This window comes from Vidua macroura, chromosome 24 (assembly GCF_024509145.1).
Source record: "Vidua macroura isolate BioBank_ID:100142 chromosome 24, ASM2450914v1, whole genome shotgun sequence".
Taxonomy (NCBI): domain Eukaryota; kingdom Metazoa; phylum Chordata; class Aves; order Passeriformes; family Viduidae; genus Vidua; species Vidua macroura.
The window spans coordinates 4764731-4787609 of record NC_071594.1 but is presented as its reverse complement, the minus strand read 5'-3'; the positions used below and the strand labels follow the sequence as shown (position 1 = coordinate 4787609).

General features: G+C 42.8%; 1 protein-coding gene across 2 annotated transcripts; it reads left to right on the top strand.

Annotated features, from left to right (window-relative positions):
• Nucleotides 1-829: 829 nt before the first annotated feature.
• MDM4 (MDM4 regulator of p53) lies at nucleotides 830-22126 on the top strand. Of its 2 annotated transcripts, none has more exons than XM_053998111.1 (11): nucleotides 830-955; nucleotides 5345-5434; nucleotides 6118-6192; nucleotides 7451-7584; nucleotides 8976-9025; nucleotides 14862-14923; nucleotides 15649-15745; nucleotides 17063-17223; nucleotides 18565-18699; nucleotides 19201-19275; nucleotides 20071-22126. In XM_053998111.1, the coding sequence occupies exons 2-11, from the start codon at nucleotides 5375-5377 to the stop codon at nucleotides 20611-20613; spliced, it is 1392 nt and encodes a 463-aa protein (XP_053854086.1). In that variant the 5' UTR covers nucleotides 830-955; nucleotides 5345-5374; the 3' UTR covers nucleotides 20614-22126. The 2 variants fall into 2 exon arrangements, with proteins under 2 accessions (XP_053854086.1, XP_053854085.1); XM_053998110.1 differs by lacking the exon at nucleotides 830-955 and adding an exon at nucleotides 1222-1432.
• The last annotated feature ends 753 nt before the right edge of the window (nucleotides 22127-22879 follow it).

Genomic DNA, 22879 nt, shown 5'->3' with positions numbered 1-22879 from the left:
ATTTTTCTAATTCTTTCTCAAAATATCCTAATTATTTCTCAAATTTTTCTAATTATTTCTCGAAATAATCTAATTATTTCTCAAAATATCCAAATTATTTCTCAAAATATTCTAATTATTTCTCAAAATATTCTAATTCTTTCTCAAAATAATCTAATTATTTCTCACAATATTCTAATTATTTCTCAAAGTTTTCTAATTATTTCTCAAATTTTTCTAATTATTTCTCAAATTATTCTAATTCTTTCTCAAAATAATCTAATTATTTCTTAAAATTTCCTTGTTATTTCTCAAATTTTTCTAATTATTTCTCGAAATAATCTAATTATTTCTTAAAATAATCTAATTATTTCTCAAAATTTCCTAGTTATTTCTAAAATAATCTCATTATTTCCCAAAATAATCTAATTATTTATCAAAATATTCTAATTATTTCTCACAATATTCTAATTATTTCTCAAAATAATCTCATTATTTCTCAACCCCGCGGCTCCCAGGCTCCGCCCCCGTGCTGGGATTAATTTGGGGTTTTCCAAACGCGTGGGAAATGTTCCCGTCTCTGGAATGAATTCAGTTCACCCCCACGGCAAGGCAGAGTGACCCGGGCAGGTAACACAGAAAAATGTGGGGTTTTTTAATGAATATCGCTGGATATTTTTAAAAATAATTTAAATTTAATTTTTTTTTTTTTTTTTAATTTCTGTTTTCCACGAAGGCCGAGCGGACGCCCCTCCGCGGTCCTCCACCCCGCTGGGGGGCGCCACACACCCACGGCCTCACCGCGTCCCTTCTAGCCGCACATCCCCTCTCCTCTCTATGGCCGCGCCGCCATGTTGGCCGTGAGGGGAAGCAGCGGCCCGAACCCCGCTAAAATGGAGGCGCGGAGCCCTCAGGGGGTGTAGGGGCTCTTTCCCCTCCCCAGCCCCGTGCGCGGAGCCCATGGAGCGGCTGTAGGGTGAGCACGGCGCTGAGGGCAACGCGGGGCTCCCCGGGGCCGTGGCGCTGAGGGGGCGCTGAGGGGGGGCAGGAGGCGGTGCCGGCGGGAGGGGCCTGGCCCGGCGGGAACCTCCGGGAACTTTCATCGCTTCCCGGCAAATTCTGGGATAATTGGGATTGTCCCGCCTGGAGAAGGGAAGCTTCGACCTCATTGAATTGTGGCCCGGAGGGAGCCAGGCGAAAAAAAAAAAAAAAAAAAGGGTGGGGAATGTTCCCAAAGGAGTGACAGGAGAAGGGGGAATGGCTTCAGGCTGACGCCGGGATTTTGGGACTAAATCGAGATTTTTTGGGAATAAATCGAGATTTTTTTGGGAATAAATCCTTCCCTGCGATGGCATTCCCAGAGAATCCGTGGCTGCTCCATCCCTGGAAGCAGGTTGGAAAAACCTGGCGTTGTGGAAAATGTCGCTGCCCATGGACTGCGGTGAATTTTGATGTAATTCCATGTTTTCCAAAATTTTGAGATTTTTTTCCCCAATCCCAATTCCATTATTCCAGGATTTCCAGAATTTTGAGTTTTTTTCAATCCCAATTCCAGAATTTTGATTTTTTTTTTCCATCCCAATTCCATTATTCCAGGATTTCCCGAATTTTGAGATTTTTTCAATCCCAATTCCATTATTCCAGGATTTCCAGAATTTTGAGTTTTTTTCAATCCCAATTCCAGAATTTTGATTTTTTTTTTCCATCCCAATTCCATTATCCCAGGATTTCCAGAATTTTGAGATTTTTTCCCATCCCAATTCCATTATTCCAGGATTTCCAGAATTTTGAGGTTTTTTCAATCCCAATTCCAGAATTTTGATTTTTTTTTCCCATCCCAATTCCATTATCCCAGGATTTCCAGAATTCTGAAGTTTTTTTTTTTCCATCCCAGTTAATTATTCCAGGATTTCCAGAATTTTGAGGGTTTTTCCCATCCCAAACCGCTCTGTAATTCCATGTTTTCCAGAATTTTGAGATTTTTTTCCGCAATCCCAATTCCATTTTTCCAGGATTTCCAGAATTTTGATTTTTTTTCCCATCCCAATTCCATTATCCCAGGATTTCCAGAATTCTGAAGTTTTTTTTTTCCATCCCAGTTAATTATTCCAGGATTTCCAGAATTTTGAGGGTTTTTTCCCATCCCAAACCGCTCTGTAATTCCATGTTTTCCAGAATTTTGAGGTTTTTTTCCCTCCCAATTCCATTTTTCCAGGATTTCACCCCATAAACGCGAGCTGAGGGATTGATCCCACAAACCACACCTTTTATTGCCTTCAGTTCCCTCATTTATTATGGAAAAAAAAAACCCAAGAAAAGCCCATTTTAAATTTTTTTTTCCTCTTAAAAATAGAAATAACCACAAATCAGGACATTCAGGGGGGTGGAAATATTTCCTTATCCCAAATTCCTGCCGGGATTCCGGGCGATTTGCAGAGTAATTCGCTTTTTTTTGTGATTTTAATTGCTCACTTTTAGTTTTCCTCCCTCTTTCACAACATTTCCCAAGCAAAGGAGCAATTGCACAACTTTTTTTTTTTTTTTTTTTTAATTTATTATTAAATAAACCCAAGGTTTGGGTGGCAAAATTTGAATTTTTTTCAAGTATATTTTTAATTAAAATGGTTAATTTTGAGGTATGAAACCGCTCAAGGACTGATGAGGACAAATTTAATTAATCAATAACTTCACGATGGCATCAGTTTAAATCCTCCCCTTCAGAGCTGTTTTATCTAAAATTACCTAAAAAACCCCAACTTTATTTTCAATATTTTACTTTATTTGAAAGCTGCAAAAATCCCTTTCACCCGAGCCCAAAACCTTGCTGTGTTTCTACTTTAAACAGAATTTAAAACCGATTTTTTTCCCATCAATTCAGACTTTTAAAAACCCAACTGAGCTTGAATAAATTTTAATTTCACTTGAGATTTTTAGTTTGAAAAAAAAAAAAAAAAGCTGCGGTTTCCTGGGGGGGTTTTGGTGGCTCGGAAAGGAATTTTTCGTCATAAAAAAGGTGATTTTTAGTCATAAAAAAAGGCGATTTTTAGTCATAAAAAGGCGATTTTTAGTCATAAAAAAGGCAAATTAATCTTTCCTCCCGGACTGGGGTGAAATTTTGGAGTGGAAATTTTGCTCAGCTCATGACTCGGGTGTGATTCACGATTTCCTCTGGAGATTTTCAGCACCAAAAAAAGAAAAAAAAAAAAAAATAAAAAAAAAAAATGCCCGGAAATCCATTTTTGGATGGCGGTTAGGAGGTGAAATTTAAAATTTGGGATTGGAATTTTTCCAAATTTCTGAGCTGGCCGAGCACGAAATTCCTTTTTTTTATTTTTTATTTTTTTTTAAAGGAATTTCCACCACGTGGGATCTTTTCAGTGGGATTAACCCTTAAATTTCTTTATATTTTCTCCCCAAAATACATTTAAAACTCGTGAACAAAACCTTAATTAACGCCAAAATTAATTTCTGATTAAATAAGAATATTAACGAGAAGCGGACTGCCTTAAAAAATCAATTTCTCAGCAAAACGCGGCGGTTTTGAGTGATAAAATCAGCGCTGAAAAATTAAAATTCCTCTCCCTCAGCCCTGGGGCAGCAGAATTTCCTTCCAGGGAGAGGGGAGGGAGAAAAAAATCGGATTTTTTTCACCTTTTTCAAGCTGATTTGCAGCCCAGCCCAGCCGTTATCGGCCACTTTCGGTCCCTCCCTCGGGCGAGGTTTAAAAAAAAAAAAAAAAAGCGAATTTTAGAGAAACTCCCGGGGCGTCCTCGGAATTATCCCAGAGCAAAATCCCGGGATAAGAATCCCAGGATTTTCCTGCCAGGCGGAAAAAAATCAAGGTCGGTAAGTCCAGCTCATTTCTAAGGTGTTTATTTTCAATTTTTAGATTTTTTTTTTCCATCAGAAATCGGTTAAAATTTAGGGAAAAAGGTCTGGGAAGGGATTAAAGCTGTTATAATTTGAATTATTCCAGATCACTGTCGAAGCTCTTCATAAATTTAAATATTTGATACATTTAATTCAATCCTCTCCAGCTCATTTTAGAAGTGTTTGTGGTCAATATTTTGATTTTTTTCCCTCATGAATTTATTAAAATTCAGCAAAATAGGGTCTGGGAATGGATTAAAGCTGTTATAATTTGAATTATTCCAGGTCACTGTCGATGCTCTTCATAAATTTAAATATTTAATAAGTTTGAATCTGTCCTGTCCAGCTCATTTTGGGAAGTTTAAAAGCATTTTATGTTCCATATTTGAATTTTTTTCCCTCATGAATTTATTAAAATTCTGTAAAATATGAATTTGGGAAGGGATTAAAGCTGTTATAATTTGAATTATTCCAGGTCACTGTCGAAGCTCTTCATAAATTTAAATATTTGATACATTTAATTAACCCTGTCCAGCTCATTTTAGAAATGTTTGTGGGCAATATTTTGATTTTTTCCCCTCATGAATTTATTAAAATTCTGTAAAATATGAATTTGGGAAGGGATTAAAGCTGTTATAATTTGAATTATTCCAGGTCACTGTCGATGCTCTTCATAGATTTAAATATTTGATAAATTTAATTAACCCTGTCCAGCTCATTTTAGAATTGTTTATGTTCAATATTTTGATTTTTTTCTTTATTTCCCTCCTTTTTTCCCCCTTTTTTTTTTCTTTTTCTTTTCTTTCCCCCTTTTATTTCCCCCCTTTTCCTTTTTCCCCCCCTTTTCCCCCTTTTTTCTTTATTCCCCTCCTTTTTCCCCCCCTCATTTCCCCCCTTTTTTTCCCTTTTTTTTTCCTTTTTCTTTTCTTTCCCCCTTTTATTTTCCCCTTTTCCATTTTTTTCCTTTTTCCCCCCTTTCCCCCTTTTTCTCCTTTATTCCCCTCCTTTTTTTTTTCCTCATTTTCCCCCCGTTTTCCCCCTTTTTTTCTTTATTCCCCTCCTTTTTTCCCCCTCATTCCCCCCCTTTTTTCCCTTTTTTTTCTTTTTCTTTTCTCCCCCCTTTTATTTCCCCCCTTTTCCTTTTTTTCCCCCTTTTTCCCCCCTTTCCCCCTTTTTTTCTTTATTCCCCTCCTTTTTTCCCCCTCATTCCCTCCCTTTTTTCCCTTTTTTTTCCTTTTTCTTTTCTCCCCCCCTTTTATTTTCCCCCTTTTCCATTTTTCCCTTTTTCCCCCCTTTTCCCCCTTTTTTTCTTTATTCCCCTCCTTTTTTTTTCCCTCATTTTCCCCCTTTTTCCCCCTTTTTCTTTTCTTTCCCCCTTTTCTTTCCCCCCTTTTCCTTTTTTTCCCCCCTTTTTTCCCTTTCCCCACCCGGAGCAGCAGGAGGCAGGATCAGAAATGGGATTTCAGGGCGATTTTAACCCCAAATCCATTTGCAGGTGGGCGCTGAGCAGCTCCTCACTGCCACGATGAGCCAAGGCCCGGGAGCTGGGAATTCCTGCAGGACCCCCCTGGGCCAGGCCAGCCAGGTAATTAGCACCTAATTAGCAGCTAATTACCCCCACCCCCCATCCTTCAGGAATAAATAGGGGGGAAATAGCGATAGCATGATAAATAGTGGGGAAATGTTGGTAAATATTGATAAATAATGGGGAAATATTGATAAATAATGGGGAAATGTTGGTAAATATTGATAAATAGTGGGGAAGTATTGGTAAGTAGTGGGGAAATATTGATAGTATTGGTAAATAATGGAAAACATTGAAAAATAGTGGGAAAATATTAGTAAATAGTGGGGAAATAGTGGGGAAATATTGATAAGTAGTGGGGAAATAGTGGGAAAATATTGATAGTATTGGTAAATAATGGGGAAATGTTGGTAAATATTGGTAAATAGTGGGGAAATGTTGGTAAATATTGGTAAATAGTGGGGAAATGTTGGTAAATAGTGGGAAAATGTTGATAGTATTGGTAAATAATGGGGAAATGTTGATAAATAGTGGGAAATACTGGTGGTATTGATAAATAATGGGAAAATATTGATAGTATTGATAAATAGTGGGGGAAATACTGATAAACAGTGGGGGTTTTTGGTGTGGATTCTTTTGGTGTGGGTTTTTTTTGGTGTGGATTCTTTTGATGTGGGGTTTTTTTTGGGAGGATCCCAGGCTGGAGTGCCGGAATTCCAGGCAGTCCCTGCTGTGTTTTCCAGGTGGTTCCCAAGCTGCCCCTGCTGAGGATCCTGCGGGCTGCGGGGGCCCAGGGCGACTCCTTCACGCTCAAGGAGGTGGGGTCACCTCAGCCCTTGGCATGGGATCCACCCTGCATCCCCTGGGAATGTTCCCGTTCCACTGCAGGGGCACTCGGGGTCAATCCCACATCCCAGGGATCCATCCCCGGTGTGCTGTCCCCGCAGGAGATCCCAAATCCCAGGGAATCCCAAATCCCAGGATCCATCCCCGGTGTGCTGTCCCCACAGGAGATCCCAAATCCCAGGGAACGAATCCCAAACCCCAGGAAATCCCAAATCCCAGGGAATGAATCCCAAACCCCAGGAAATACCAAATCCCAGGGAATGAATCCCAAATCCCAGGGATCGAATCCCAAATCCCAGGGAATGAATCCCAACCCCAGGTGATCCCAAATCCCAGGGAATGAATCCCAACCCCAGGTGATCCCAAATCCCAGGGATTGAATCCCAAATCCAGGGAACGGATCCCAAATCCCAGGGAATGAACCCCAGGGATCGAATCCCAACCCCAGATGATCCCAAATCCCAGGGAATGAATCCCAACCCCAGGGATCGAATCCCAACCCCAGGGAATGAATCCCAGGGATCGAATCCCAAACCCCAGGGAACGGATCCCAACCCCCAGGGAAGGAATCCCAAATCCCAACCCCAGGTTACGGATCCCAACCCCCAGGGAAGGAATCCCAAATCCCAACCCCAGGTTACGGATCCCAACCCCAGGGAACGAATCCCAAATCCCAGGAAATCCCAAATCCCAGGGAAGGAATCCCAACCCCAGGGAATGGATCCCAAATCCCAACCCCCGGGAAGGAATCCCAAGCCCAGCCCCGGTGATCCCAAATCCCAGGGAAGGAATCCCAAGCCCAGCCCCGGTGATCCCAAATCCCAGGGAAGGAATCCCAAGCCCAGCCCCAGTGATCCCAATCCCCAGGAAGGAATCCCAACCCCTGGGAAGGAATCCCAATTCCAGCTCCCGGTGATCCCAACCCCCGGGAAGGAATCCCAACCCCCGGGAAGGAATCCCAATTCCAGCTCCCGGTGATCCCAACCCCCGGGAAGGAATCCCAAGCCCCGCCCCCGGTGATCCCAAATCCCCGGGAAGGAATCCCAATCCCCGGGAAGGAATCCCAATCCCCGGGAAGGAATCCCAAGCCCCGCCCCCGGTGATCCCAAATCCCCGGGAAGGAATCCCAATCCCCGGGAAGGAATCCCAAATCCCCGGGAAGGAATCCCAAGCCCCCGCCCCCGGCGATCCCAAGCCCCGCCCCGGTGACGCCAAGCCCCGCCCCCGCAGGTGATGCATTTCCTGGGCCAGTACATCATGGGCCGGCAGCTCTACGACCGGCGGCAGCAGCACCTGGTGCACTGCGGCGGGGACCCGCTGGGGGCGCTGCTGGGCCTGCGCAGCTTCTCCCTCAAGGACCCCAGGTGGGCGCGGGGAGCGCGAAACGTCCGGGGCGGGCCGGGACAGCGGGAAAATCCCGGTTTTACATGAGGGATCTGGGGAAAATCCCGGTTTTACATGAGGGATCTGGGAAAAATCCCGGTTTTATCTGAGTAATCTGGGAAAAATCCCGGTTTTACATGAGGGATCTGGGGAAAATCCCGGTTTACATGAGGGATCTGGGAAAATCCCAGTTTTACATGAGGGATCTGGGAAAAATCCCCGTTTTACATGAGGGATCTGGGGAAATCCCGGTTTTACATGAGGGATCTGGGAAAATCCCGGTTTTACATGAGGGATCTGGAAAAATCCCGGTTTTATGTGAATAATCGGGGAAAATCCCGGTTTTACATGAGGGATCTGGGAAAATCCCGGTTTTACATGAGGGATCTGAAAAAAAATCCCGGTTTTACATGAGGGATCTGGGAAAATCACGATTTTATCTGAGTAATCTGGGAAAAATCCCGATTGGAGCTGATGAATCTGGGGAAATCCCAATTTTACATGATTAATCTGAAAAAAAATCCCAATTTTAGCTGGGACACCTGGGAAAATCCCAATTTTAGCTGATGAATCTGAAAAGTTCCCATTTTATCTGGAAAAAAATTCCCATTTTTAGCTGATAAATCTGAATAATTCTAACGAGAACCCCGCTGTTTTTTGGGGTCTCTCTAATGAGAACCCTGCTGTTTTTTTGGGGTCTCTAATGAGAACCCCGCTGTTTTTTGGGGTCTCTCTAATGAGAACCCCGCTGTTTTTTTGGGGTCTCTAGAAGAAAAACCTCCGTGTTTTTTGGGATCCGTAGGAAAATCCATTCCCTGAGAGTTTTTCCTCCTTAAATTCACCCAAGGAATTGGGGTTTTGGGGTTTTTTTGGGGTTTTTTTGGGGTTTTTTTTGTTTTGTTTTTGGGGGTTTTTGTGGGTTTTTGGGATTTTTTGGGGGTTTTTTTGGGTTTTTGGGATTTTTTTGGGTTTTTTTGGGTTTTTTTGGGTTTTTTGGGGTGTTTTTGGGTTGGTTTTTTGGGGTTTTTTTGGTTTTTTTGGTTTTTTTTTTTGTTTTTTTTTTTGGTTTTTTTGGGTTTTTTTGGGTTTTTGGGGGTTTTTGTGGGTTTTTGGGATTTTTTGGGGGGGTTTTTTGGGTTTTTGGGTTTTATTTGGGTTTTTTGGGGTTTTTTGGGGTTTTTGGGGTTTTTTGGGGGTTTTGGGGTTTTTTGGGGTTTTTCGGGGTGTTTTTTCGGGGTGTTTTTTGGGGGTGTTTTTTTGGGGTTTTTTTGGGGGTTTTTTTGGGGTTGTTTTTTTGTGGTTTTTTTGGGGTTTTTTTTGGGGTTTTTTGGGGTTTCTCTGCGGGCACTAAAGGGAATTTCCCCCTCCCCAGCCCCGTGTACGAGATGCTGAAGCGGAACCTGAGCCCTGCTGCTCTCCCAGGTAGGTTGATCCCATTCCATAAATATTGTTCTGACCTGGTAAGTACCAAAAAATCCAAAAAAAAAAAAAAATAAAAACAAATCCAGGAAAATCCCAAATCCTGGCGCTGCAGGAGGAAGAAACTTCTCTCCAAGCCTTTCCCAAGGGAATCTCTCGCTGTTTGTGTCTTCTCTGTGTGCCAGGAGCTGCTTGAGTGATGCCAATACTGAAATAATTCAATATTTCAATATTTAAATCCCAAATCTGAGCCAAATCCAAACCCTGAAATCCCATCCTTGACTGGAATCAATCTTTTCTTCATTTCTGGATATTTTTTTTTTATTATTATTTTTATTTTTTCAGCTTCAGAGCTGCAATTTTTTATTTTTTTTTTTTTTGCTCTCACCTGGTTTTGTGGTTTGATCATCTCCAAGAGTTGCTAAAAATTCTGCCAGGTTTTCACCTTGAACCTTGCAAATGCAGCTGCATCAAAAAAGGAATTTATTCTCTAATTGCTGGGGTGGCTGCCCTGAAAGCAGTTCTTGGAGTAGGACTGGGGCAAAATCAACTCCACTGGCAGAGCTCTGGGATTTTGTGCCACTTTTCCCAATTTTAAAACAAATAAAATGGATTTAATCCTCAGCTGTGGGATTTTGTGCCACTTTTCCCATTTTTATAACAGATTTAAATGGATTTAATCCCCAGCTGTGGATTTTTGTGCCACTTTTTTCCCATTTTTAAAACAAATAAAACAGATTTCATCCATAACTGTGGGATTTTGTGCCACATTGCCCATTTTTTTAAACAGATTTAAATTGATTTAATCCCCAGCTGTGGGATTTTGTGCCACTTTTCCAAATTCTTTTAAACAGATTAAAATGGATTTAATCCATAGCTGTGGAGTTTGTTGCCACTTTTCCCATTTTTTAAAACATTAAAATGGATTTAATCCCCAGCTGTGGATTTTGTGCCACATTTCCCTTTTTTAAAACAGATTAAAATGGATTTAATCCACAACTATAGAGTTTGTTGCCACATTTCCCTTTTTTTAAGCAGATAAAATGGATTTAATCCCAGTTGTGGAGTTGGTGCCACATTTCCCATTTTTAAACAGATTTAAATGGATTTAATCCCAGCTGTGGAATTTTGTGCCACATTTCCCTTTTTTTAAAACAAATAAAAACAGATTTCATCCACAACTGTGGGCTTTGGTGCCACATTTCCCTTTTTTTTTTTTAAACATAAAATAGATTTAAACCTCTAGGAGAGCTCAGGCATGTGTAGAAAAACGAAATTAAAAATTAAAATTAAAATTCAAAACGTGGCCCGTTTTTCTGCCTTGAACTTTTTACAGAAATTTTTTTTTTTTTATTTTACATTTGGGTTTCTTTTCCAGAAGAATCCTTTGCCTTCCCTTTGCAGTGTGTAGCTGTAGGAGGATGGTGTGAGGTGTGAGTGCAGTGCTCAGGAAAAGCCTCTCCCGGCCTGGGTTGGGCCTGGCTCGGTGTGAGTGTGGCCCGGAGCAGGCAGGCTGGGAGAGCCCAGGCAGGGAGGCTCAGCCTCTTCCCTTCCCTTCCCTTCCCTTCCCACCTCTTCTCCTTCCTTTTCCCCCCATTTTCCTTCTTTTCCCCCCATTTTCCTTCTTTTCCTGGCCCTTTTCCTTCTTTTCCTGGCCCTTTTCCTTCTTTTCCTGGCCCTTTTCCTTCTTTCTTCCCCCCTTTTCCTTCTTTTTTCCCCCCTTTTCTTCTTTTTTTCCCCCCATTTTCCTTCCCTTCCCCCCCATTTTCCTCCTTCCCTCCCTCTTTTCATTCCTTTCCCACCTCTTCTCCTTAATTTCCTCCCCCTTTTCCTTCTTTTTCCCCCCCTTTTCCTTCTTTTTTCCCCTTTTTCCTTCCTTTCCCCCCCATTTTCCTTCCTTTCCTGGCCCTTTTCCTTTCTTTCCCCCCCATTTTCCTCCTTCCCTCCCTGTTTTCCTTCCTTTCCCACCTCTTTTCCTTAATTTCCTCCCCATTTTCCTTCTTTTTTCCCCCCATTTTCCTTCTTTTTTCCCCCCATTTTCCTTCCTTTTCCCCCCATTTTCCTTCTTTTTTCCCCCCTTTTCCTTCCTTTTCCCACCTCTTTTCCATCCTTTCCCCCCATTTCCCTTCCTTTCCCACCTCTTTTCCTTAATTTCCTCCCCCTTTTCCTTCTTTTTTCCCACCTCTTTTCCTTCTTTTTTCCCACCTCTTTTCCTTCTTTTTTCCCACCTCTTTTCCTTCTTTTTCCCCCCATTTTCCTTCCTTTCCCACCTCTTCTCCTTAATTTCCTCCCCATTTTCCTTCCTTTTTTCCCCCATTTTCCTTCTTTTTCCCCCCATTTCCCTTCCCTTCCCACCTCTTTTCCTTAATTTCCTCCCCATTTTCCTTCCTTTCCCACCTCTTTTCCTTAATTTCCTCCCCCTTTTCCTTCCTTTTTCCCCCCATTTTTCTTCCTTTCCACCTCTTTTCCTTCCCTTTTCCTCCATTTTCCTCGCTCTTTTCCTTCCTTTCCCCCCCGTTTTCCTCCTTCCTCCCTGTTTTCCTTCCTTTTCCCCCCTCTTTTCCTTCCTTTTCCCCGTTTTCCTTAATTTCCCACCTCTTTTCCTTAATTTCCCACCCATTTTCCTTCTTTTTTCCCCCGTTTTCTTTCCTTTCCTCCCCATTTTCCTTAATTTCCCACCTCTTTTCCTTAATTTCCCCCCATTTCCCTTCATTTTTCCCAAATTTTCCTTCCTTTCCCAGCTCTTTTCCTTCTTTTCCAGCTGTTTGCTTTCCTCCAGCCCAGCAGTGACTGGATTTGGTTAATTTTCCTTCTCTTCCTTGTGTAATTTTTCTCCCTTCCTTTTCTAATTTCCCCCCCCTTTCTTGCCTAATTTTCCTCCTTGTAAATTTCCCCCCATTTTCATTTATAATTTCCCCCCATTTTCTTTTATAATTCCTCCCTTCTTGCCTAATTTTTTCCATTTTCTTGTATGATTTTCCCCTTTCTTGACTAATTTTTTCCCCCTTTTCTTTTCTGATTTTCCCCCCTTTCTTTTCTGATTTTCCCCCTTTTCTAGTGATTTCCCCCCTTTTCTAATTATTTATTTCCCCCCTTTTCTAATTATTTATTTCCCCCATTTTCTAATTATTTATTTCCCCCTTTTCTAATTATTTTCCCCCTTTTCTAGTTAATTATTTTCCCCTTTTCTAGTTATTTCCCCCTTTTATTTTCTGATTTTTTTCCTTTTTTCTTCTCCAATTTCCCCCATTTTCTAATTCTTTCCCCCTTTTCTCATTTCCCCCTTTCCCTTGGCCACTTTCCCCCTTCCTTGCCCATTTTTCCCAAATCTTGACTCCCCCAGGAACCCCTCACTTCAGGCTGATTTTTCTGGAATTCCCCAGCTCCAGAAGGAAACCTCCCAGCACCTGGGGAATTTTCACTCCCTGAAAATCAGATTTGGGAAGGATTTCTCCCTGTTCCCATCTCCCTGCAGAGCCCTGGCTCCTGTTTTCCATCAGGGATTGAAAACCCCAGCAGCTGGAAGGTGATGAAAGCAGGAGAGAAAAGCAGGAATTTCTGACAGATCCCTTGATGCTGGAATTTTGCTCCATTTAAAGGCCATTTTTAAGTGGAATTTTCTGCCATTTTCAGCTCTTCCCTACCCAGGTGTGACTCCTGGTGGGAATCAGCCTCATCCAAAGGGAATTTTGCTCCTCAGTGGGAAGGGGAGCAGGCAGGAGCCAGCCTGGAATCTTTTGTTCTCTCTGCTCAAAGCCAGGCTCCCAAAAATTCCTGCTAATTGGATTCTTGTTCATTTAACTCAACCTTTTCATTAATTAACTCTTGGGAGCAGCTGCATCCAGCTGTGTCCAGCCCTGTGCATGGAATTTTCCCTTCTTCACTCTTTATTTTCATGGAAAAACCAAGAAATTGTCAGAAATTCCAAAAAAGAAGGTGGGATTCCCTGTGGAATCCTGGTTTGAGGAATGGCTTTGCAGTCATTCCCTGCAAACCAAGCAGGGAACTGAACAAAAATGGGATTTTTTTTTTTTTTTTTTTTGGGGTGGATCTGCCATATTTTAACATTCCCCCCATGGGATTTCTCACTGGAGATTTCAGAAATTTTGGGAACAATTTTCCTGTTTTTTTCCATTTTTTTAAATTTTTTTTTTTTATTCTCTCATTTTGAGGAACCTCAGGTAGAAAAAAAAAAACAGCTCCTTGTAAAAATTCCAGCTGAAATGGGACTGGGGGAAATTCCCTGGATGTACAAAAGAGAAAATCAGACAAAGCTGTGGTGGATTTTAGGGAAGCTCAGGAGCAATTCCAAATCCAGGAGTGACAGACCCTCAGAACGAGCAGGAATTGCTGTGGCAAAGCCTGGAGCTTGGCATGGCTGCAGGAAAAAAAATCATTTTTCCCTTTGGGAAGAATATTCTGAATTTGGGATGGCTGCAGCAAAAAGAATAACTTTTCCCTTTGGGAAGAATACTCTGAATTTAGCTGTAGGAAGAAGAATAACTTTTCTCTTTGGGAAGAATATTCTGAATTTAGCTGTAGGAAGAAGAATAACTTTTCTCTTTGGGAAAATTCTGAATTTGGATGTAGGGGAAAGAATAGGTTTTCCCTTTGGGAAGAATATTCTGAATTTTGGCTATAGCAAAAAGAATAATTTTTCCTTTTGGGAAGAATATTCTGACTTTGGACTGGCTATAGCAAAAGGAAGAATATTTCCCTTTGGGAAGAATATTTGAATTTGGCTGTAGGAAGAAGAATCATTTTTCCCTTTGGGAAGAATTCTGAATTTGACTGAATTAGATAGCAAAAAGAAAGAATAACCTTTCCTTTTGGAAAGAATATTCTGAAATTTGCTATAGCAAAAAGAATCATTTTTTTCCCTTTGGGAAGAACATTGTGAATTTGGCTGTAGGGAAAAGAATGGGTTTTCCCTTTGGGAAGAATATTCTGATTTTTGGCCATAGCAAAAAGAATGGGTTTTCCCTTTGGGAAGAATTCTGAATTTGGCTATAGCAAAAAGAATAGTTTTTCCCTTTGGGAAGAATATTTTGAATTTAGCTGTAGGAAGAAGAATAACTTTTCCCATTGGGAAAAATATTCTGAATTTGGTTGTAGGGCAAAGAGCAGGTTTTCCCTTTGGGAAAAATATTCTGAATTTGGCTGTAGGAAGAAGAATCATTTTTCCCTTTGGGAAGAATTCTGAATTTGGCCGTAGGGCAAAGAGCAGGTTTTCCCTTTGGGAAAAATATTCTGAATTTGGCTATAGGGTAAAGAACAGGTTTTTCCTTTGGGAAGAATATTCTGAATTTGGTTGTAGGGCAAAGAACAGGTTTTGCCTTTGGGAAAAATATTCTGAATTTGGCTGTAGGAAGAAGAACAGGTTTTCTCTTTGGGAAGAATTCTGAATTTGGCTGTAGGAAGAAGAATTGATTTTTCCTTTGGGAAGAATTCTGAATTTGGCTGTAGGGAAAAGAATAGGTTTTTCCTTTGGGAAGAATATTTTGAATATTCTGTAGGAAGAAGAATAATTTTTCCCTTTGGGAAGAATTCTGAATTTGGCTGTAGGAAGAAGGAATCATTTTTTCCTTTGGGAAGAACATTCTGAACTTGGCTGTAGGAAGAAGAATCATTTTTCCCTTTGGGAAGAACAGTGGGATTTTTCAGCCAGCCTCTCCTCCCCAGAGCCATCCACCCCCCTGAGTGAGCCCAGGTTTGCCTGAAGGATTTCCCCCAGCTCTGCCCAGCCTGGCTGCTTGGTTGCTTGCCCCAGGCCCCGTGTGCTGCGAGAATGGGAATTTCCAGGGAAGGCTTTTCCTTGTGTTTTACCTGCCATCTGCAGATGCTGCACAGACTCTCCCAAAGGAGCAGAGCGTCGCTAAGCCCAGCCCAGACCAGCTGCAGGTAAACCCCACTGCCCAGTGGGTTCTTTTCTTGTACAGAGCCGCCCCTTCTCTGTACCTCTGCATGGTGGACTGCCAGAACTTTTTGTTCTTCTTGTTGTGCTGCTCCTCACCTTTTTCTCCTGAGAGAAAAATCCCCCAAAAATGAAAAAGTTCTTGGAGTCCACAGAGCAGGGACAGAGCCACCCTTCTCTGTTCTCCTCGTGACAGAGTGCCAGTCTCTGAGCGCGTTCTTCTGGGCTGCAGCACTTCCAGGCCTCAGCTTCTCCAGCTGTGCTTTCCTGCTTTTTCCCCCTCCCCTCTTTTATCCCACATTTTTTTCCCACTAGGAATTGCCAAATAAATAATTCACTGTGCCTAGTTAGGATTTGTTTCCAGCAGCTTTTCAGGTAGAGGTGAAAACCTAGGAAAAATCTTGGCGCCTCCAAAGTTTTCTCCAGGTGTGGTTTGGGGTGAAGGCTGGGAGGTGTCAGAGAGTCACAAAATCAACTTCTACTGCATGAAAAAAAAACCACCAACTTTGGGATTTTTGCCAAGCTGAAGATTTTTCCTTGGTGCTGATTCCAGAGGCTTTAAAGAGAAATAGTTTGTAGTTTTTATTCTGAATTATTTCCTCTTCCTACCTGCTTGGTCTCGTCCTGCAGCTGGTGCCTGGGGATGGAAGTGCTGCATCCCTTTGTCCCTGCAAGCTCTGCTGGGCTAATTCCTGGATTTTCCTTCCTGCAGCTCAGCCAGGAGGAAGGATCTGACTCTGGCATCCTGGAGAGTGACAGCAAAAGCTCAGCTCCAGCTACCTCAGAGCCCAAATGTGACACTTGTGAAGGTGAGGGGACAAATTTCTGCGTTATCACAACGTTTGCAAACGTGTGTGGGACACAGAGCAGCAAAATGCTGGAGGATGGACTCAGAAAAAAACCCGGTTTGGAATAGAAACATTAAAAATCTTGGTGCTAAAGACTGAGGCTCTGGGATCCTGGATGGTGACAGCCAAAGCTCAGCTCCAGCTACCTCAGAGCCCAAATGTGACACTTGTGGAGGTGAGGGACAAATTCCTGCATTGTCACAGCTTTTATTTACAAACCTGTGTGGGACACACAGCAGCAAAATGCTGGAGGAGGGACTCAAAAAAATTCTAGTTTGGAATAAAATCATTAAAAATCTTGGTGCTCAAGACTGAGAAATCACAAAGTTCACCACAGATATTTTATTTTCTGGCATAAATGCTCTGAGTGCAGTGGCAGGTTAAGCCCCAAAATCCCATCTCTCACTGAGTAATGCCATGAGAAAAAATCTTCCAGACCTTGCTGGAGGGTGTTTTAAATGCTGGAATTGTCTTTGGATCCATCCCCCTTCCCAAGGGAGGTTCCTGAGCTCACAGAACCCAGCCTGGGCTGGCTGCAGTCATTCCCTGCAAACCAAGCAGGGAACTGAACAAAAATGGGGATTTTTGGGTGGATCTGTCATATTTTGACATTTCCCCCGTGAGATTTTTTTTTTTTGCTGGGTCACACGTGGAGATTTCAGAAGTTTTGGGAGCAATTTTCCTGTTTTTCCACTTTTTATTCTCTCGTTTTGAGGAACCTCAGGTGGGAAAAACAGCTCCTTGCAAAAATTTCCAGCTGAAATGGGATTGGGGGAAATTCCCTGGATGTACGAAAGAGCCTTATCAATGAAAAAATTGTTTCCAGCTCAAATGGGAGAGCTGGAAATTCCCTGGATTTACCAACCAGCCTCGGAAAATTCCCTGGATTTACCAACCAGCCTTGCAGAGTGCTCAGTTTGGGATCCCAGGCTGGAGCATGGGGAGGATGGATCCCACTTTTTGGGAATTCAGGAGCAGCAAACTGAATTCCAACCAATTCTGCATTTTAAATCACTCAAGAAACCCACTCAGGGCTGGCTGGGGAACTGTTTGTGTTTTTGTGGTGAAACTTTAAATTAAACTCAGCTTTTCCAAGTGCAGGAGCACTGGGATGTTCCCTGATTTGTACAGGGATTTTTTGCCAGATTAGGGACATCCAAACCCCAGAGCTCTCAGCCTGATGCAAGAAGTAAAAAAAAAAAAATCAAATTTGAGCCCAATTTTTTTCTCTGCTGGTGTCTCTTACCCAATGACTTGGACTGTGCTTGGCTCTTCCAGACAGTGATTTGATAGAAAACCTCTCCAAAAGCAAAAAGCCCAAGCTGGACCTGGTTTTTGAGGAATGGGATGTGGCCGGGCTGCCGTGGTGGTTTTTAGGGAATCTCAGAAGCAATTACAAATCCCGGAGTAACGGATCCACGGACATTCAGACTAACCAGGTGTGTAAAGAGGGACCTTGTGTCCTTTTCCTCTCCTCTTTTGGCTTCCAAGGAAATCAAATATTCTGTTTTTTTCTCTCTTTCACCTTCCCACTCCAGGATTTTCAGCCTTTTTCCCACTCTGGGCCTTTCTCATCGGGTGGTTGGTGAATTTTAGGGTTTTTTAATTGACCAAACTCTTTTCTCAAGGCCCTCAGAGGTGCCTGGATTTCAGAAGTTGCCCTTTTTTTTATTGGGGTGAACATTGTAGGGTGGTGGCCGAGCTGGAAGGGGGAGCTGGAAGAGGTGGAAGTTGGAAAAAGGGGAGATGGTGAGGTGAAAATGGGGAAAAGGTTGGGAAAAGGGGAACTTGTGAGGTAAAAATTGGGAAAAGGTTGGGAAAAGGGGAACTTGTGAGGTAAAAATTGGGAAAAAGTTGGGAAAAGGGGAACTTGTGAGGTAAAAAATTGGGAAAAGGTTGGGAAAAGGGGAACTTGTGAGGTAAAAATTGGGAAAAGGTTGGGAAAAAGGGAACTTGTGAGGTAAAAATTGGGAAAAGGTTGGGAAAAAGGGAACTTGTGAGGTAAAAATTGGGAAAAGGTTGGGAAAAGGGGAACTTGTGAGGTAAAAATTGGGAAAAGGTTGGGAAAAAGGGAACTTGTGAGGTAAAAATTGGGAAAAGGTTGGGAAAAAGGGAACTTGTGAGGTAAAAATTGGGAAAAGGTTGGGAAAAAGGGAACTTGTGAGGTAAAAATTGGGAAAAGGTTGGGAAAAGGGGAACTTGTGAGGTAAAAATTGGGAAAAGGTTGGGAAAAAGGGAACTTGTGAGGTAAAAATAGGGAAAAGGTTGGGAAAAGGGGAACTTGTGAGGTGAAAATTGAGAAAAGAGGAGCCTGTGAGGGGGAAATTGGGAAAAGGGGAATCTGTGAGGTGAAAATTTTAAAAATGGAAACCTGTGAGGGGGAAATTACAGAAAGGGGAACTTGTGAGGTGGAAATTGGGAAACACTGAGTTGGTGAGGGGGAAATTGGGGAAAGGTTGGGAAAAGGGGAGCCTGTGAGGTGAAAACTGAGAAAAGAGGAGCCTGTGAGGTGGAAACTGGGGGGAAAGGGGGAACTTGTGAGGTGGGAATTGGAAAAAAGGGAATCTGTGAGGGGAAGATGTTAAAAATGGAAACTTGTGAGGTGGGAAAATGGGGGCCTGTGAGGCAGAAATTTTCAAAGGGGGTTTCTGAGGGCAGTGAGGTGCCCAGGGCTTTGGAGGTTGTTGGAGAGGAAAATGAGGCAGTGCTGGGTGTGGAGCTGCTCCTAAATGATTTTTCCTGTTTTTTTTTTTAATTTTTTTTTATTTTTTTCCCCTCAGGACATTGACACTGCCATTGTTTCAGACACCACTGATGACTTGTGGTTCCTCAACGAGTGTCCCCTGGACCAGGGCACTGCTGGGCTCAAGGTGGAAGTGCTGGACTGTGAGGAGGTCAAAGAAGGTGACACCAAGGTACCTCTGGCACAATTTTCTCTGTTTTAATTCATCCCGTGGTGCTCTGCTGCCCTTGGAAAGGCTGGATCTGTTCCCATCCAGAGGTTAAATCCTGTTTAGAAAAGGCTGTCACCATTCCTCATGTGTTTGATGGTTTTCCTGCTTGGGTTTTGGTTTAAATTCAATTTTTCAAGGCATAAAATCAATTGAAAATGAATTAAACTTCTCGCAGCAACTTAAGTGGGTTTCTAACCAATACCTGCAAGAGTTATAAATCAAAAATCATGGAATTAAGTTTGGAAAATGCTTTTAAAAATCGAGTCCAGCTAAAGACTCAAAGAGGGAAGTCTGATCATGGTAAAAACACTGCAAAACCAGATTTTAATTCACTTCTAGAAGTGATTTAATGAGCAGGGTGATGCTGTAATCCTCTAAATGGGGTGTGCAGTGGCAGGCAAACAATAAATAGGGAATATTCCAACATTCCCACCCTCTGACAATGCTTTCCTGGAATTCCAGGAGGATGTGTGCTTGGATGAGCTGGAGGATTCCCAGTGCCTGAGTGATGACACGGACACAGAGGCTGCTTCTGAGGTGGGAATTCCTTGGGATTACCTGGGGCTGGAAGGGCTCATCCCACATCTGCTGCAGGTTTTGGGGTGGGAAAAGCTGATTTTCTTGTGGGATTCCAAAAAGAAAAAGTGGCTGGGTGAAGTTATGTTGATACCCAGGCATGGATTAATAAGGTTTCAATAAGATTTTAATTCCGTGTCGTCCTCTGGATGGAAATCTGGAGGATTGTCCTTGGAAGGGACCTGGGAATCTCAAGTAGAACTTTATAATCGGTCAAAAACTCAGAATTTTAGTGGTTTTTAGCAGAATTTTAGTGGTTTTTAGCAGAGTTTTCCAGCCTGGAATAACTGGGGATGTCCCTGGCTTTGGACAGCTGAGTCCTGGCTCTGCACTTGTGCAGCTCCTGCCCTTTTCTGTGAGAAAATTAATTAATAAATCCATTAATTATGCAGATTCAACAGCTGGTAAGTGACGGGTGAGCCTGGAAAACAAATTCCTGCCAAATTCCAGGAGCTCTCCCCTTGAATTTTGAGCAAAAGATTGAAAATTCTCTTGAAATTAAATAAAAATAAACTGCCCCAACTTGGATTCTTCCAGAGGGCTAGGAGAGAGGAAGGAGAGGAATTCATGAGGGACAGATCCGGGGTGAATCAATCCCAAGCCACAAAATGTTGTTTTTCCAGCTTATAAATCACTCATAAATAAAATTTTTTTAACAAGGCTTCCTTGCTGCTTTTCCCACACGGCTAAAAGGAGGAATAACCCAAAAATAAATTGATTTTTTTGCTGGAATTTTTTTTGCCTTAAATCCCTCAGGATTGCTGGCAATGCTCCAAGTGCAGGAAATTCAACTCTCCGGGGAAAAGGTACTGCTTCCGCTGCTGGGCCCTGCGCAAGGACTGGTACCGGGACTGCCCCAAACTGCCCCATTCCCTGTCCCTTTCCAACATCAATTCCATGGAAAACCAGGAGCAGGATGAAGGGATGGACGTCCCAGACTGCAGGAGGACGATCTCAGCCCCGGCTGGCCAACCCAAACACCTTTTCCTGGCAGAAAGCAAACCCCGTGCAGATCCCGGCGGCTCCATCGAGTCCTTGGATTTGGCGCGGGACGGGAAAAATCGGGATTTTGCCAAGCTGAAGAAAGAGGAGGAGGTGGAATCTCTGGAGAGCATCAAAACTCTGCTGAATCCCTGCTTCCTGTGCCAGCACAGGCCTCGGGATGGGAATATTGTCCACGGAAGGACTGCTCACCTGGTGGCCTGTTTCAGGTGTGCCAGGATGCTGAAGAAGAAGAGATCGCCGTGTCCCGTATGCAGGAAGGAGATCAAGATGGTCATCAGGATCTTCATGGGGTAGGGAGACTTCCTGCCCCTAAAGTGACCCCAAAATCTGGCTTTTTGCACTCAAACCCCCATTGTGGTGCGTGCAGGAAGGAGATCAAGATGGTCATCAGGATCTTCACAAAATAACCCCAAAATCTGGATTTTTGCACTCAAACCCCCATTGCGGTGTGTGCAGGAAGGAGATCAAGGTGACCATCAGGATCTTCATAAAATAACCCCAAAATCTGACTTTTTGCACTCAAACCCCCATTGCGGTGTGTGCAGGAAGGAGATCAAGATGGTCATCAGGATCTCCATGGGGTAGGGAGACTTCCTGCCCCTAAAGTAACCCCAAAATCTGGATTTTTGCACTCAAACCCCCATTGCGGTGTGTGCAGGAAGGAGATCAAGGTGACCATCAGGATCTTCATAAAATAACCCCAAAATCTGGCTTTTTGCACTCAAACCCCCATTGCGGTGTGTGCAGGAAGGAGATCAAGATGGTCATCAGGATCTTCACAAAATAACCCCAAAATCTGGATTTTTGCACTCAAACCCCCATTGTGGTGTGTGCAGGAAGGAGATCAAGATGGTCATCAGGATCTTCATAAAATAACCCCAAAATCTGGATTTTTGCACTCAAACCCCCATTGCGGTGCGTGCAGGAAGGAGATCAAGATGGTCATCAGGATCTTCATAAAATAACCCCAGAAAGATGATTTTTGCACACAGATCCCAATTTCAGTGTGTGCAGGAAGGAGATCAGGATGGCCATCGGGATCTTCATGGTGTAGCAGGATCTTCTGACCCTAAAATAATTCCAAGAAGGGGTGTTTTGCACTCAAATCCCAATTTCAGTGTGTGCAGGAAGGAGATCAGGATGGCCATCGGGATCTTCATGGACCTACTACTAAAATAACCCCAAAACCAGATTTTTTTGCACGAAACCCCCAATTGCAGAGCTCGGTCTGCAGGATCAAGATGGTCATCGGGATCTTTATGGGATAGCAGGGCCTTCTGCTCCTAAAATAACCCCAAAATGAAGATTTTTGCACTCAAACCCCAATAGCAAAGCTCAGCCAGTGAAACCAAAGAAGACAAAGATTTAATCCCACCAAGAATCCTCTGCAGGATCTGCTTTTCCATGGAAATCACCTCAAGATCATAAACCCCAACTTGGAAATTTTCCCAATTTCCCATCTTCAGCCTGATTTTATCCCTTGGGATTCTTTCTCCTGACCCAGAACAGCAGATATGGGAAAAATTGAAACCTTTGGAATGTTTTTTTTTTTTTTTTTCCCATAAATCCCGACTTGTGCAATTCCTCTGGAGCCGAGAGATATAAAACAGAAATAAATATTTATGGTGGGAGGGCAGGGGATTTGTTTTGGAGAGAAGAAAAATAACTTTATTCCTAAGTGTTTTATTGTTTAAGGTTGGCAGGGTGAAGAATTCCTTGCTCCCAGATGGGAAATAAATCCAAGTTTTTAATCCACACCTCTCAGGTCACAAATGAGATGGAAAAATAATAATGATGTTATATTTTTCTTTCTTCTTGGGCTCTTTAATTTCTATTTCTTCTTGTTTTTGTGTATTTAAATCTATTCTGTGTCACCTCTGTCCAGCAGGATTCAATTCCAGCAGCTTTGAGATATTTTGGGATGTTCCACCTGCCCTCACCTATCCTTTAGGCTAAAACAATACTCATTTTTTAGTGAAAAGTGGCTTTAAAAACAAAACACATTGTTTTGGGGAATAAAATAATTCCTTTAAAGCCCCATTTTTCCCCTTTCCAGGCAGATTTTTTCCCCTTTCCAGGCAGATTTTTTTCCATTTCCAGGAAAATTTTTCCCTCTTTTCAGGCAGATACTTCCTCTTTTCAAATACATTTTTTTTTTCCTCTTTCCAGACAGATTTTCCCCTTTTTTAGGAAATTTGCAGGAATTTTTAGGAATTTTCTTCCCGTATCCAGGACGGTTTTTCCCCTTCCAATGTCTGCAAAATCCCTTGGGAGTGGCAGCAGTAAATCCTCTGGATTTGACCCTTTGTTCTCCAGCCCATTCCCAATCCCATTTCCTCTGACATTCCCCTGGGATCACCCACCCGGTCCCCGTGACAATTCCGAGCGGAGTTTTTCTTCCTTTTCCAGCTGTTTTTTGGGATCAGGGCTCCTGGAGAAGGTGGAGCTCACTAGAGGGCACCCACACCCAGCTCCTGCTGCTCTCCCTCCTTCCAGGATCCGCATTCCCGGCTGGAAAAGGCGCTCAGGGACACCATCCCATGGCTGGGGGTTGGTTTTC

Excerpts from the sequence above, each read along its gene's own strand:
- MDM4 (XM_053998110.1), top strand. The coding sequence starts at position 1,328 with ATGGCATTCCCAGAGAATCCGTGGCTGCTCCATCCCTGGAAGCAGGTT. Across the intron at positions 9,026-14,861 it reads GAGCCCTGCTGCTCTCCCAG|ATGCTGCACAGACTCTCCCA; the intron begins GTAGGTTGATCC and ends TGCCATCTGCAG. Across the intron at positions 17,224-18,564 it reads CGGACATTCAGACTAACCAG|GACATTGACACTGCCATTGT; the intron begins GTGTGTAAAGAG and ends TTTTCCCCTCAG.